At 30.9% G+C, this 17,216-nt stretch overlaps 1 protein-coding gene across 9 annotated transcripts in view; it reads left to right on the top strand.

Annotated features, from left to right (window-relative positions):
- DOCK7 (dedicator of cytokinesis 7) overlaps nt 1-17,216 on the top strand; it is a 154,703-nt gene that overhangs the window by 32,592 nt on the left and 104,895 nt on the right. For all 9 annotated transcript variants that reach the window (XR_004955171.1, XM_036234638.1, XM_036234678.1 and 6 more), the window contains exons 5-12: nt 123-252; nt 351-563; nt 890-975; nt 2,809-2,875; nt 3,760-3,909; nt 11,729-11,809; nt 13,104-13,269; nt 15,955-16,097. Coding sequence is in view for 8 of the 9 variants with exons in the window: in XM_036234638.1 (XP_036090531.1) it covers nt 123-252; nt 351-563; nt 890-975; nt 2,809-2,875; nt 3,760-3,909; nt 11,729-11,809; nt 13,104-13,269; nt 15,955-16,097 (1,036 nt within the window). In the remaining variant the exon portion in view is untranslated. The remainder of the gene's footprint in view (nt 1-122; nt 253-350; nt 564-889; nt 976-2,808; nt 2,876-3,759; nt 3,910-11,728; nt 11,810-13,103; nt 13,270-15,954; nt 16,098-17,216) is intronic.

The raw sequence follows: 17,216 nt of genomic DNA, 5'->3' as shown, positions 1-17,216 counted from the left end.
AAACTGCTGGAATGTATCTTTTGTTATGTAAAGAAATAATGCAGAGAACAGTTGGCTTATATAATGATAAAGTGAAAAATTTTTAAAAATTGATATTTCTTTAACTGTTTTATTTTGAATAGATATCATAAACTGGGAACAGGATTTAATCCCAATACATTAGATAAACAGAAAGAAAGGCAAAAAGGTTTGCCAAAACAGGTCTTTGAATCTGACGAAGCTCCAGATGGCAGCAGCTACCAGGATGAGCAAGTAATACTTTTATTTTTAAATGACTATAAGAAGTTATTTTAAAATAGTTTGTTTTATTCATTGATTAATATATTTATTTTTAATATTTTGCTTGACAGGATGACCTTAAAAGACGTTCAATGTCAATAGATGATACTCCAAGGGGTAGCTGGGCCTGCAGTATTTTTGACTTGAAAAATTCACTTCCGGATGCTCTGCTTCCTAATTTACTTGATCGAACTCCAAATGAAGAAATAGACCGTCAGAATGATGATCAAAGGAAATCAAACCGTCACAAGGAACTTTTTGCTTTGCATCCATCACCAGATGAGGTATAGATATTTGAATATAAAAAAGCAAATAATTATTAAATAGATATTTTGAGAGTATGAACTGTATATAGTATTACAGTAATGTAGGGAGTAAAATGACTGATTTTTGTAAACGAAATATATTGTATTCTAATAAATTTATTCTTAATAACTTCTGTGACTTGAGCACATTTATTATCTAATAATTTGAGAATAACTAAGTCATTCTTTTTGTGTTCAATTGCGAAGACTAAAAGTATTAGATTAATAAACTAAGTTCTTAAAAAATTGTAAAAAGTCGAAATATGTTAAGCATTTTCATTTTGGATTTGCTTGTCGATTTGTAGGAAGAACCAATAGAACGACTTAGTGTTCCTGATGTGCCCAAAGAACATTTTGGTCAAAGACTTCTTGTAAAATGTTTATCACTCAAGTGAGTATTTTGTTTACTGTATCCTTTTATTTACTGTGGCCTTTTGAGAAACATTGCTCTTCTAGAGCTGAGCTTTAGAGCATTTTTGGTCCATAGGTAGAGATGACTCTGCCACAGCTATATAGTCTTATAACTTGAAAAAATATTCACTGAAATAATACCTTTCTCTAGTATTATCAGACACTGTTCTTGGCTTGGGGAATATAAAGACAAAGTATCTTTTTCCTTAAAGAGTTATTCATTTGTTACATGGTAGGCTTTGTTTTTTTTTGTTTTTGTTTTTTTGTTTTTTTTTTTTTAATTTTGAAGTATATATTTTTTTCCTTGTTTAAAAAAGTTAAATGACTTCTGACCTAAAATCAATGAAGTAATGTAGCTTACATTTATATTCTGCTTCACAAAGTGCTTTTTTTCTTAATTTGTTTCATGTTGTCTTCAGAATAATTTTATAAGGTATATATTATTTTCTTCATTTTACAAATGAGGGAACCAGGCTTAAAAGCATTAGCAGAAGTTAACTGGCATGCTCATTACTGTGTAACTGAAAAACAAACTCTCTGCTCTTTCATTCTATCATGTTAATATTATTAGTTAGTTCAATATTAGTTCTTACAGGAAAAATAGTTTCAATTCATAGAGATTTCTAAAAGAAGCAATTCATAGGAACAGACCACTTCAGTCTATAGATAACCTGGGATGTTTCCTTCCTTTGAAAGTTAAGCCTTTATATGTTTAATTAGATTTATCTAGAAACTTGTTATGTTTAGTGCATGTATCTTTTGAATATCTGGACACCTGACATAAACTTTTTTTTTTAACAGCTTTATTGTGATATAATTTATATGTCATAAGTTCACCCTTTTAAAGTGTACAAGTCAGTGGTTTTTAGTATATTCTCAGAGTTGTGCAACTATCACTACTATCTAATTCCAGAACATATTCATCACCCTGGAAAGAAACTCCATACCTAGTAGTATTCCTCTCAGGCTTCCATAACAAAATACCATATACTGGGTGGCTTAAACAACAGAAATTTATTTCTCACAGTTCTGGAGACTGGAAGTTGAAGATCACGGTGCTGGTAGGATTGGTTTCTGGTGAGGCCTCTCTTCCTGGCTTGCACATGTCAACCTTCCTGCTGTGTTCCACATGGCCTTTCGTTTGTTCCTACATAGAGAGAGAGAAGTCTCTGGTGGCTCTTCCTTTTCTATAAAAACACCACTCCTGTTGCTTTAGGGCCTTGCCCTAAAGAGGCAATATAACTAAATATAGTTATATTGAGAAGACTTCAACATATGAATTTGAGGAGGTGGGGAGCCACAGTTTAGTTTATAACAATACCAATTAGCAGTCACTCCCTAGTCTAAGTCCCTGGGAACCACTAATTTGCTTTGTTTCTATGAGTTTGCCTATTCTTTATAATTCATATAAATGGAATCATACAACGTGGCCCGTAGTGTCTGGCTTCTTTCACATAGCACAGTGTTTTCAGGATTTATCTATGTCGTAGCATATATCAGTACTTCATTCCTTATGTGACTAAAAAATATTTCAATGTGTATATACCACATTTTGTTGGTAAACATTTGGGCTATTGCCACTTTTTAAAAAAATAACAGCTTTATTGAGATATAAGTTACCTATTATGGAGTTTACCTAGGGTGTGCCCAGTATATAGTTCACCCAGTATATAATTTGGTGGGTTTTAGTATATTCACATATTTGTGCAATACCATCACAATATTGAGATAATTTATTTGGGGAATGAAAATATCTCTCCACTTATATATTTTATATTTATTTTTAAACTACTTTATCCTTTTCTTCCTAAAGGTTTGAGATTGAAATTGAACCCATTTTTGCAAGTTTAGCTTTATATGATGTCAAGGAAAAGAAAAAGGTAAGGTTATATAATTTAAACATAGTCATTTGTCACAATCATAAGTTTTAAAAATTGTTTTATAAAATAAATAAGTAATGATTTTTTTGAGAATTATTAAACATGGATCTTTTAAAAGGAAAATAGAAATTTAAGTTATTAAAACTTGTTAAATATTTTCTTACTTTGGAATAGTTTAGTTGATATATAGTTTTTATTCCATTTAAAGAGTTCCAAATGCCAGTAGCAGAGGCAACTTTCTTTTAATTTTAGAAATGGAAAATATAAGAAAAGCATTTTATGCAATATATAAAAGATGAGAATGATGATGACAGTGAATTTCTGTTGACATTATTTTTGAATTCTCACTAGATACAAAGTCATTTATGTATAGTTTAAAAATATTTCCTCTTAAATACTGATCTTAGTTTTACCATCATACTTTACAAAACGCTATCTCATACAGTATTTCTTAATTTAAAGTTCGAAGCCGAAAATGTAGTAGAAACTTGTAGTGCCTTCAGTGACTTCTACTGTCAACATATTATAGTGTTCTGCAATGGAACTCTGCTCTAGCAACTTATATTTGCTAAATCAAAACTACTGAGATATTATTCATAATAATTTCTTTGTATACTTTATTAGAGCTGATATTTCTTATCAAAAGAGTTTGAGTTATACTTTTTTAGAATATGTTTATTGTATTACATTTCCCAAATAGTTTGTACGTTTCTTTTGCTTTGATTTAGACATGTAAAGATTGGTTAGTGAAATATATGATAAATTATATGTTATAGAATAATATTTTACTATCTATAATATTTTAAGATTGAGTATGTATGATTTTTGTGAGCTTTTATAAAATGTGCAGATTTAAAAATTTAATATATGATTGTATTTTTTAGATTTCAGAAAACTTTTATTTCGACCTTAATTCTGAGCAGATGAAAGGATTGTTGCGTCCCCATGTACCGCCTGCTGCAATTACCACCCTGGCAAGATCAGCTATTTTTTCTATCACTTATCCTTCCCAAGATGTTTTTCTTGTAATAAAGGTAAGAATAGTGTTAAATATATTTGTTTATTCATGTTTATTCAAGTAGTCTGTATACTTTTCTTCCTGTTAATATTGCAAGCTTTTCAAGGGCAAAGATTTTACCTTTACTTATTTTTTCATCTTAATGTTTCTTAACACAATGTTGGACATACACTGTAGGGGCTACCAAAGTTTTTCTTGAGTAGGCAGTTATATTAGTCTGGGTTCTCCATAGAAACAAACCAATAGGATGGGGACATACACACATACATGCACCAGGGAGAGAAAGACAGAGAGAGAGGGAGAGGCTCGTGTGATTATGGAGGCTGACAAGTACGGCAGGCTGTCAGGCTGGAAATTCAAGTAAGAGTTGATGTTGAAGTTTTGAATTTGAATTCCACAGGGCAGCATACTGGCAATTCAGGCAAGGTTTCTATGCTATAGTCTTGAGAATTTTTCTCTGAGAAACCTCACACCCTGGGTGAACTGCATAATAGGTGAATTATATCTCAATAAAGCTGTTATTTTTTTAAAGAGTCTTTGCTTTTACAACGTTCAACTAATTGGATGAGACCCACCACATTATAGAAGGTAATCTGCTATACTTAGAGTCTACTGATTTAATGTTAATCACTTCTAAACAATACCTTCACAGCAACATCTAGTCTGGTGTTTGATCAAACAACTGGGCATTGTAGCCAAACTAAATCGACTTATAAGATTAACCATCACAACTAAATTGACATAAAATTATAGGAGCTATACTAATTTTATCACTTATTTCCTAAATGATATGTATGCTAAAATCTAAATCACTGAGGTTATGGAGCATTATGATTTGACTGTCAGGCAATTAGAAATTAGGATCACAAATTTTAAAATTTGCATATTACTAAACTACTTAGCTTTAGGGTGCCTTAAAGAATAATTTATCTTCAATTGACCTTGATTTGAGAGTAGCCTAAAATATATTCCTTGATCATCTTTATTTATATATAAAATTATCATAAAAATATAATGAGTTTTATAATAAGGTTATAAGGGGAGTCATGAAATGAATCCTGTTTATAGGAATAATGTCCTAATTTGTGGACATGTTCTTATGAATTCAGGTTAAAATAAATCTTAGTTACAGTGAATAATCCTATTTTATAAAATAGAACACATTTGAAGGAATGAGTTGGAAAAGTAGAGGTAATGGTTGAAATATTAGCTGCTTAAAATTGAGATTATTTAGTGACAAGATTTGGTTGTCATCATGGAAGTGAATGGCTTAGATAGGATTAAAAATAAGAAATATTGAATGTAAATTTTCAGTGTAAGTAAATAGATAAATCACTGTACATTTGTATGATGGAGTACTATGGCACTTAAAACCACAATTTGAAGAATTTTTAATGACATCGAAACTTGTGATAAAATGCGTAGTGAAATATATACACACACACCTGCACACACATAAATGTATATATATACATAGAAAAAGACTGTTTTGTACTAAAAGAAAAAAAAGTTAAATGTTTAAATTTTAAAGGAAACGTATTTAAAGAAATGTATACGTTTTCTTTAATTACTTCTGGTCCATTAAGATGTTTTTGTTTTTGAGAGAAAAGTTCCCTTGATCTGTGTATCACTTAATTATTCCTGGACAAGAACAAAATCCCAGTGGCATACAGACAATAAATAAACATTTATTTGGTTTATGCATCTGAATTTTCTGCTGGTCAGCCTATCTAAGCTATGTATTCTTTTAGGTGGTTATGTTCCTTCAAGTGTCTGTAGGTTGCTTTGTTGTTAGTTGATTTAACTGCAGTTGTTCTTTTCTGTATGTCTCTTGTTTTCTAGAAGGCTGGCCTGGCATATTCTCATCATGATTTTAGATGTGCCAAAGAACAGACCCATTTGCACAGGCACTTTTCAAGCCTTTGGTTACATCGCGCCAGCTCACATTTTGTTGGTCCAAAAAGGTCACATGACAGAACACAAAGTCAAGGAGTTGAGATGTATAGTTGGCTTCTTTTTTGGGAGGAATTGCAATGTTATATAACAATGAGAAGGGTAAAGGAAGGGTGAAGAATTGGGGCTTTTAGTGCAATGTATCACTGTCTGCGGTATTGGGATTCTCACTCAGCCAAGATTATTAATTCCTTGCCTATTTTGGTGCCCTGTTTATTAGCATAATTAGTCTCTGATAAGTATGTGAAGAGATAATATTATTATATATGGGGTATTGTTTATGTAAGCCTGCTGTTTTAGAGAACAAAAACACAAAGAACATGGAAAGAAACCCACAAATAGATAAAGAAAACCTTGGGTTACAATAAGGTAATGATAATAAAGTGGGCTTAAAATTATTTAATTAAAATCTTTATTGAAGTGTGACATAATTATAGAAAGTACACAAAAGTCATAAAATAGTTTGATGAATTATCCCCAAATGAGTACACTTATTATGTAATTACCACTTGCCCAGGTTAAGAAACAAAACTTTACCAGAATGCCAGAAGCTGCCCTGTGCCCTATCCCATTCGCTGCTCCCTTTTCCACAATCTTTGCCTGTTTTTGAACACTGTGTTAATGTATGCAACAGTATTTATATTTTTTGTTTTGCTTTTTTCACTCTACATTACATGATTGTGTGATTACTCTGCTCTATGTAGTAGTTTAAAAATTCATTTACATTACTTTATAGTATTTCATTATATGAATTTATCGTAATTTGTCCATTTTACTGGTGATAGATATTTTAGTTCATTTCATTTTCTGACTTATCAGTAATTCTGAGAACATTTGCATTTTATGGTGATAGACATGTATTCATAGTTTAGTATATTCTTAGCAGTAGAATTGCTAACTCATGGGATATTTGTATGAATAAGAGTTTCATTTATTCACATTTGGTATTTATCGGTTTCTTTTTAATTGAGATATAAAATACATACAGTGAGATCTATATAGTACACAAATCTGAATTAAACAACTTGGTGAATTCTTACACATGTATTTTTCATCTACGTAGTCACTTCTGAGCTCAAGTCACACCGTATTTCAATCACCTCATCACCCTGAAGGGTTCCTTTACTTCTGTTTCTAGCTGCTACTCCCTCTCTTCGTCCAGGTGATTGGTACTCCAGTGCCTATTACCATCTATTATCATCATTTAGTTTTTCCTAGTCTTGAATTTCATATGAATGGGTTGTAAAATATGTAATCTTTTGTGCCTATCTTCTTCCACTCAGTATGTCTGTGAGAGTCATCCTTATTGTTATGTACAGCTCTAGTTTGTTCTTTTATTTTTATTGTCATGTTGTAATGTACTCCATTATATGACTGCAACACAGTTTACTCATTCTGCTTAGATGAACAGATGGACCTTGATAGACTTGAGGGTTATTTTTTTTTTTTTTAGTGTACCTCTAATTTTCAATTGGTTATTATGAATAAAGCTTCTCTGAACATTCTTTAACAAGTCTTTTGGTACACATGTATAGTCATTTGTGTTTGATATTGCTGGGTAATAGAGTAGATGAATGTCTAGTAAAATACATCAGAACAGGTTCCCAGAGTGAGTCAACCATTTTACACTCTTACCAACACTGGTATTTGTCATTCTTCTTAATTCTAGCCATTCTGGTATTTACTGTGGTTTTAATTTGCATTTCCCCTGACTAATAATTATTTGACCATCTTTATATGCTTATTAGTCATTGGATATTCTTTTTTGAGAAATGGCTCTTGAAATCATTTATCCACATTTTTATGGGGCTGTTTTGGCTGCTTTTTCTTGTTAATTATTGAATATTAATATATTCTAGATGCTAGTTTGTTGTTGGTTCTTTTTATTCCTCACTTTTTTTTTTTTTTGCCACTCTGTGTTTGCTTTCTCCCAGAATCTTATTCTTTGATAAACCAAAGTTCATAGTTCACACATTATCTAATTTATTAACCTTTCATTTATGGCTCTGGTATTTTGGGTTCACTATGTGAAAGTTTTGCCTCTCTCAAAGTCAAGAACATAATTCTATTAAGTGATCTCTTGTAAGATTGTTTTACTATTCACATATAGGTCTGTTATCTGTATGAAATTGGGCTTTGCATTTGGCTTGAGATAGAGATGAAGATTAATTGTCTTCCCCCCTCCCAATATGGATAACCAAATGACACAGAACTATTTATTGAAAAGACCGCTTTTTTTTCCTACTGTGTTTGCAAAGTCTGTTTTGTCATAATTCAAGTGTTCACATTTTTGAGGTTCTTTTTCTGGAGTCTTTGTTGTTATTGCCCCATTGGTCTATTTGTCTTTTCCTGGCACCAGTACTATACTGTTTTAATTATTGCAACTTTGTAACAAAAAGCATATTTTCCTCCCAACTTTATTCTTCAAGATTGGCTTGGCTATTCTTGACCCTTTACATTTTTGTATAAATTTTTGCTTGTCAGTCTCTCTCCAATAGAGGCATACTTTCTTTCTCTCAAGAATGAAGTTCCTGAAATGCATTAAATATACAGACAATTTTGAGAAAGTTGATATCTTTAAACTATTGAGTTTTCTAGTTATTGAACATGGTATTCTCTCCATGTTGTTAGGTCTTTTCCTCTTCTATCTTCCCGATAATTTGATATTTTTGATTCTATTATAAATGATATCATTAAATTTTTAAAATTTTAAATTATATACAGAATTTAATTTTATTAATCACTTATATAGAAATTTGGTTATCTGTTTTTGTAAACTTTTATTTATGCTTAGTAACATGCACAAAGTGTACACCTTCATTAATTTTTACATACTTAACTCAGTTATGTAACTAACATCCAGATCAAGATATAGAACATTACCCAACAGCTTTCTCTGTGCCCTCCTACTATACTGACATTATCACCATAGATTCATTTAGGCTCTTTTAAAACTTTGTATAAAAGGAATCATAGTATATGTTCTTGTGTCTGGCATTCTAAAGAATTATGACTGTAAGATTCATATAGAAGTAGTTTTCCCGTATAATATTTTGTTATATGAATATATCAGAGTTTTTTTGTTCATTCTAATTGTTGGTGGACATTGGGGTTATTTCTAGCTTTGGCTATCATAAGTAATGCTACTTTAATCATTCTTGCATGCAATTTTTGGTGCAAGTATGTTTTCATTTCTATTTAGTATATAGATAGGTATTGAATTACTAGATCATATTATAGCTTCAGTTTTAGTAGAAATACCAGTTTTCCAACATGGTGAATCCAGAATTCACTCCTCTTAGGAGGCCTTAAGAATTTCAATTGTTCCGCTTCCTCTCTCAACACTTAATATCATCAGATTTTATTGTATTTTGCAATTTAATTTAATTTTATTATGCATTTTATTTTCTGGTACATCTGCAGGGTTGTATCAGTTTGGTTTTAATTTGCAGTTTTCTGATGACTAAGAATATTGACTGATATGGCCATTTGTATATTTTGTGAAGTGATTTTCCAAATAGTTCATTTTTAACTTATTTGTAAGTGATTTATAGTATAATATACATAATATACATAAATTTTAAGTGTGCATAGAATACATAAGTTTTAGGTAGAAAAAATATACACCTGTGTAATATCCATTTCATTGGATTATTTTTATTTATCTTATTATTTTGTATGAGTCCTTTATATATCTTTCATTCACTAATTTGAAGTACCAAGTTTATTATGTGCTAAATTTCTATATATGCTTGATTTGGTTTCTAGACTTTCATTCTATTTTATTTACATTTCTTTTTTAGAAAACATTAAACATTATATAGGGGTCCAGTGAGACAATTTGGAGAAAAATGATAAATAGAAACTATTTTATTGACCACTAAAGAATATTATTTGGTGAATTGTCTTTTTTAATTGTAATTTTGTACTTTGATATTATATTAAATGGAGGTGAACTTACAACTTGCTGCTTTTATTTCTATTTTAAATCGTAAAATACACATAACAAAATTTATCATCTTAATCATTTTTATGTGTACAGTTTAGTATTAAGTATGAGCATGTTGTTGTGTAACCAAGCAGAAATTTTCTTCTTCACATACAACTTATTTTCTCTTCTTTCCACCTTCTGTCAGCCAATGTTCTGCTCTCTGTTTGTATGAATTCGACTACTCTAGATACCTTGTATGAATAGGATCATATAGTAGTTGTCTTTTTTGTGATTGTCTTATTTTTCTTAGCACAATGTTTTTAATTCTCCACTCCCCTTTTTGAGACTGAAAAATATTTCAGTGTGTGTGTGTGTGTGTGTGTGTGTGTGTGTGTACACCATGTGTTGTTTATCTACTCTTATTTCAGTGGACCATTTGGGTTGCTTCCATCTTTTGGCTCTTGCGAATAATGCTGCTTTGAACATGGTGTACAAATATCTGTTTGTGTCCCTGCTTTCAATTCTATTGGATATATACCCAGAAATAGATTTCATGAATTGTATGGTAATTCTATTTTTAATTTCTGAGGAACCTTGTACTGTTTTCCATAGCAGAGTACCATTTTACATTTCACTAATAGTACACAAAAGTGCTATTTTTTTATGTCCTTGTCATTTGTTATTATTTTTATTGTAGCTATCCTGATGGATATAAGGTGCTATCTTACTGTGGATGCGATTTGCATTTTCCTAGTGATTCCTTATGTTGAGCATCTTTTCATATGCTTGTTAGCCATTTGTATATCTTCCTTGGAGAAATAAATGTCTGTTCAAGTTCTTTGCCCATTTAAAAATCAGATTGCTGTTGTTTTGTTGTTGAGTTATAGGATTTCTTTTTCTATTCTGAATGTTAACTTCTTGTTATATAAATGATTTCTCTCAATGATCTCTTTATATATATATATATCTTTATGCCAGGACCATACTGTTCTGTACCTTGATTTGTATTGTTTTGAAATCCATAGGTATGAGCCTTCTAACTATTTTCCTTTTTCAGAAGAAGTTTGTTTTGACTATTCAAAGTTCTTTGAGATTCGATATGAATTTTAGGATGAATTTATTGCTGCAAAAAAAATGATTTTGATAGAGATTATATTAAATCTATAGATTTCTTTGGGTGTGATTGACATCTTAACTATATTATGCCTTCCAATCCGTGAATATGGGATGTCTTTCCATTTCTTGGTATTTTCTTTAATTTTTTTTCACCACCATTTTACAGTTTTTAGAATACAAATTTTCACCTTCTTAGTTAATTCTGTAGTATTTTATTCTTTTTTGATATTATAAATGGAATTAATTTCTTAATTTCTTTTTTAAATTTCTCATTGTTAGTATGTAAAAATGCAACTGATTTTTGTGTTCTTTGTATCCTGTAACTTTGCTGAATTCATTTATTAGTTCTAAAGGTTTTTTTTTTTGGTGTATGGAATGTTAGGGTTTTCTATATAAAAGATCATGTCTGTGAACAAAGATATTTTTACTTCTTTCTTTCCAATTTGAATGTATTTCTTTTTCTTGCATAATTTCTCTGGCTGAGGCTTCCAATACTGTGTTGAATAGAATTAGCAAAAGTGGTCATCCTTACCTTGTTCCTGATCTTAGAAGAAAAACTTTTAGACTTTCGTCATTGAATATGATGTTTGCTGTGGGCTTTTCATATATGGCTTTTATTCATGCGCAGGTAGTTTCCTTCTATTCCTAGTTTGTTGAGTGTTTCTGTCCAGTGCCTTTTCTGTATTATTTGAGATGATTATGTTTTTTTCCTGTCATTTTTTAATGTGGTGTGTATTACATTGATTAATTTTATATTTTGAACAGTCCTTGCATTCCAGTCTGATTGCTTTTTTTTTTTAAGCTTAAGTAACCCTTACCTTTTTGTCTTTGACAGCTAGAAAAAGTCCTACAGCAAGGAGACATTGGAGAATGTGCAGAACCATATATGATTTTTAAAGAAGCAGATGCCACCAAGGTAAGATATTGTACCTCTCATTTTCCTCTCTTTCGTATTCATTAGCAGTCACTCCCCATTCCCCCCAAATCCCCAAACCCAACCCTGAATAACCTTTAGTTTCCCAAATTACAATTTGGGAAAATACTATACAAAGCGTATTGAAAAATTTTACTACTAATTCACTTTTTCTATTGGCTTACTCACTGTCTTACATTCTTCTTTATTTTCTTGTCACCTAGCCTGTGTCATGTACTGTGCTGTTCTTTAAATTCTCCCTCACTCCCAAAGTAATTAATTAAAAAACTTTTTTCCTGGCGAGTAGTTAATTCAACTTAATTCCTAAATAATTAAATTTTTCCTGTTTTTACAAAATAGTGATATTGATGGAATTTTTCTTAGCCAAACAGAAGTATTTTAGGCTTCTAACTACAGGTAATTAAGGGAAATGGTAAACATAGGAAATATAATTTGTGTTTTGCCATGAAATGACCAATTTCTAGACTCTGGATAAATTTATAAAGCAAAAATAATTGATCAACAGTAGGTACCAAATTCTAGGTACCCTGAGTTAGCTACAAGAATAACAGGTGATCTTGGATCTTAGATCTGTCATTAGAGTATACCTCACCAACATTCTGTATGAGAAGAGTATGTGAGATTTTGGTGTAGGTTTTTACTTTTGGACCACTGATTGGCCACTTCTTAGCGTTTGTTTCAGGAATAGCCTAAAACTTGAGCCAGCCTCAAGATGTCTTCCAGATAGGCATATACTGTTTGGACCATTCGTTTTTTTCAGGGTTTAGTTCTTTTGTAATACTTTTTTTCTTTCTTTTATTTCAACTCTGGGCTTATTATTGGTCTATTTTTGCCTTCTACTTGCACCTCATGATTGTCATAAGTTATGGATTATTTCAAAGTGGCTTAACTGCTTCATCTTTTTTTAGAATATTAAAATTCAGCAAGTCATAACCTAGAATATTTTGTAATCTGCAGTTGCTGACTAGAACATGGTTATGTTTTCTTTCATAAAGTAGTACTTGCAGTACATAACATGTTTGACATTTGTTCTCCTTTTCTCCAAAGATGAGGTAATCACAAAAATTTCAAAAACTTACTCTATGCATACATTCGTAGAACATGTTGAGGTTGTCCAGTGGTTAAGATGATACACTGTTGATTGATCCCTGAAAGGATCAAGTTATTTTTCAATCTTTGCTGAGAACTGAAAATTCTTAACCCATTGATTATAAAATAGTCTTTAATTCATTTTTTTTTAGCATAATCATATACTGTATAAAGTTTTATTTTGCAGAATAAGGAAAAATTGGAGAAGCTGAAAAGTCAAGCCGATCAGTTTTGCCAAAGACTTGGGAAATATCGCATGCCTTTTGCTTGGACTGCGATCCATTTGATGAATATCGTTAGCAGCGCTGGGAGTTTGGAAAGAGATTCTACAGAGGTAGAAATAAGCACTGGAGGTAAGACTGTTTTATGTAAAATATTTCTAACTGTAATTTTTTCTGTTTTCTTACATGGACTTGTTTTATTTGTAGATTTTGCAATGTAATGAGGCATAAAAGGGTCTTTGCCTTTTTTTCTTTAACAACTTTATTGAGATGTACCATTCACATATGATACCATTCACCCATTTAAAGCATATAATTCCAGTGTTTTTTGGTATAGTCACAGGGTTCTGTAACCATCACCATTAGCAATCACTTTCCCTTCTCCCCAAATCCCCAAACCCAACCCTAAACAATTTCTAATCTACATAGTGTGTATGGATTTGCCTGTGCCAGTAATTTCATATCAGTAGAATTATACAATATGTAGTGTTTTGTAATTAGCTTCTTTCTTTTAGCATGTTTTAAAGGTTTGTCCATGTTGTAGTGTGTATCAGTATTTTATATCTTTTTATTGCCAAATAATAGTCCATTGTATTAATATATCACATTTTATTTTTTCATTCATCAGTTGATGGGTATTTGAGTTGTTTTAACTCTGGTCTTTATGAATAATGCTGCAATGAACATTCATGTACAAACTTTCGTGTGGACATATGTATTCATTTCTCTTATAGCAAGCTACAAGAGAAATTACTGAGTCATATGATACTCCTATGTTAAACCTTTTGAAGAATTATCAGATTGTTTTCCAATGTGGCTGCACCATTTAAAAATTCCACTAACATTGAATGAAGGTTCCCATTTTTCAATATATTTGCCAACACTTTTGTTGTCTGTTCTTAGATTATAGCCATCCTAGTATAGGTGAAGTGATATCTTCTTGTGGTTTTAATTTCCCTTTTCCTGATAGCTAATGGTGTTGAGTATTGTTTTGTGTTCATTGGCGGTTTTTATATCTTCTTTGGAGAACTGCGTAGTTATATCCTTTGCCCATTTTTTAACGGCTTTTTTGTTTGTTTTATTACTTAGTTCTTAAGTGACTTTTTTTGTGTTCTTATCATTGAATTAGAGTCCTTTATTCTGGATACAAACCCCTTATCTAGTAAAGGATTTGCAAATGTTTTTCCTAATTTGTAGGTCGTATTTTTTATCCTTGATGGTATTATTTGCAGCACGTAAGTTTTGAATTTCGATGAAGTTTGTTTTATATGATCTTTCCTTTGTTGATTGTGCTTTTGGTGTCATATCTAAGAAAGTGTTACTTAACCCAAGATTAAGAAGATTTACTTGTACAGTTTTGTCTAAGAGTTTTATAATTATAGCTCTTATATTTAGGAGTAATCCATTTTGAGTTAATTTTTGTACATGGTGAGAAGTAAGGGTCTAACTTCATTCTTTTTATGAAGATATCTAGTTGTTCCAACACCATTTGTTGAGAAGACTATTTTTTCTCTTATCGAATGGTCTGGCATTCTTGTTGAAAATCAGTTGACTGAAGGTGTACAGGTTTATTTCTGGACTCTCAGTTCTATACCATTGATTTTTATGTCTGTGTTATGCTACTATTATACTGTCTTTATTATTTTAGCTTTGCAATAAATTTTGAAATGGGAAAAGTGAGTCTTCCAACATATTTTTTATCCTTTTTCAAGATTATGACTATTTTGGGTCCCTTATATTTTCTTATGAAGTTTAAGATCAGTTGTCAGTTTGTGCATAAAGGCAACTGGAATTTTAATAGGAATTACATTGAATCTGTAGATCAGTTTTTGAAGTCTTCTTAACAATATTAAGTCTTGCAACCCTTGAACAAGGAATTTTTTTTTCGTTTATTTAGATCTTAAAATTTTTTTCATTGTTTTATAGTTTTCAGTGTACAAGTCTTACCCTTCTCTTGTTCAATATATACCCAAGTGTTTCATTGGTTTATGATGCTATTTTAAATGGAATTGTTAATTTCATTTGCAAAATGTTCATTTCTAGTGTACAGAAATGCAATTGACTCTTAAATATTCATCTTGTACTTTGAAACTCTTTAAACATGATTATTAATTCCATTTTTTTTAAATTTTCTGGATTCTTTAGGATTTTCTATATACAAAATCATGTCATGTGCAAATAAAAATAGGTGTACTTTTACTTTTGCAGTCTAAATGTTTTTTATCTCTTTTTCTTTTCTAATTATGTTGACTGGAATCTCCTGTACAATATTAAATAGAAGTGACAAGAGTAGATATCCTTGTCTTGTTCTTGACCTTAGGGGGAATGTATTCAATCTTTCTTTCACCATCAAGTCTGTTGTTTGCCGTAGGTTTTTCATGGATACAGTTTAGTAGGGTGAGGAAGTTTCCTTCTATTCCTAACTATTTTAGTGTTTTATCATGAAAGTTTATTGACTTTTGTCAAATGTGTTTTCAAACTCAAGTATCAAGACTGTGGGACTAAAATAGGACTAAAATTTCCATTGTGTTGACTGTTTCCTAGTAAATACACAGTTCCTCTGTAGCTCCTCTTCATAGTTCATCTTTGGTTATATGCATAATCTCTGTGTGGTAGAGACTTATTTTACATTGGAGAAGTTTTTAAAAGAGAACCAGAAATTTTTAAGTGTAGCACTTCCTTACTGATCATTCCAGAAGCGAAATTCTTCTACTGTGATCAATGTGCTCAGTAGATTTTGTCCTGTGTTTAGAAAACTGTTTTAAAACAAATGTTAAATATTATGAAAATTAATATCTTACTTTTTTTCTTTGATAGAACGTAAAGGGTCTTGGTCAGAGAGGAGGAATTCTAGTATTGTTGGTAGACGATCACTTGAAAGGACAACAAGTGGAGATGATGCTTGTAACTTGACCAGCTTTCGACCTGCTACGCTCACTGTGACGAATTTTTTTAAGCAGGTATTGTTCTGTCATGAAGGAATTCTTGGGGACTATTTGTACGTGAATTTCTTTTGGTTTCAGAAAAGTCATAATTGTACATGCTCATGTAGTACATGTACATGTAATAATTAATTATGATTTCAAGAAATTTGAAAAAACTAAGAATAAAAATAGAACAAATAAAAATTAAAAATAAACAATAAGGTTTACAACCATTTTATCTTTAAACAACATTAGGTAATAATGCCTCAAAATCAATCTCCACTTCTATATCCTATTTTTTAATTGTAATACTTTAATTTTTTCTAAGCATTGATGATTTGCTTAGAGAGATTCTGTGGTTACACCTGTCCTCCCCATGCAAGCTTTTTTTTACATCACCTATCACATCCATGGTATATGGAGTAGAACTTCGAGGTCCTAATAGTGCATTTCTATGCTAAAATGCCATTTTTGTTTTTATAGGTGAGTTTATACGTCTATGAAGTTCTTAAAGATATTTTATTCTTTGCAAGTATGTTGCCTACACTTCAAATCATGAATCAAATCAGTATTTTTCAAATGCTGGTTATAATCCATTAATGGTAATGGAAATTTAGTAGATAACAACCTGCTTGAAAAAAAAAAAAAGCAGTAGAATAGAAATATAATAGTGCATTACACATAGTGAGGTTAAATATTGCTTCAGTAAGCTCCCCCCCCCCTTTTGTGTGTGTGTATGCATGTGTATATGTGCATACTGGATTTTGATGTAAAATAAATTTTATACTGCAAATCATCTGGACAAGCCTTTGTACAGATGACCAGAACCATATAAGAAGGAGATAAAATTTATATTAATGCGACAAACTGAAAAAAGATATTATGTATGTATTTTAGATAAGATTAAAGAAAAATACTAAGTATTGTTTCAAAATTCTGTTTTTAAAGATGTTACTGTATATAAGAAGAGGATATTCTGGCTTACTGACACCTTATAACTTCAAAAAGCAAGATTTTAGAACAGGATGTGCCATGAGTTGACAGATAGCAATCTATTTGAAGCCCCTTTCATAGTTACATATCAATAGCATTTATAGGCAGCTTCTCTGAGAGACTCAATTGGAAAATAAGGCAGGTAAGAAGTGTCAGAAATGG

This window comes from Rousettus aegyptiacus, unplaced genomic scaffold (assembly GCF_014176215.1).
Source record: "Rousettus aegyptiacus isolate mRouAeg1 unplaced genomic scaffold, mRouAeg1.p scaffold_m13_p_1, whole genome shotgun sequence".
Taxonomy (NCBI): Eukaryota; Metazoa; Chordata; class Mammalia; order Chiroptera; family Pteropodidae; genus Rousettus; species Rousettus aegyptiacus.
This window is presented reverse-complemented; position numbering and strand designations above follow the sequence as displayed.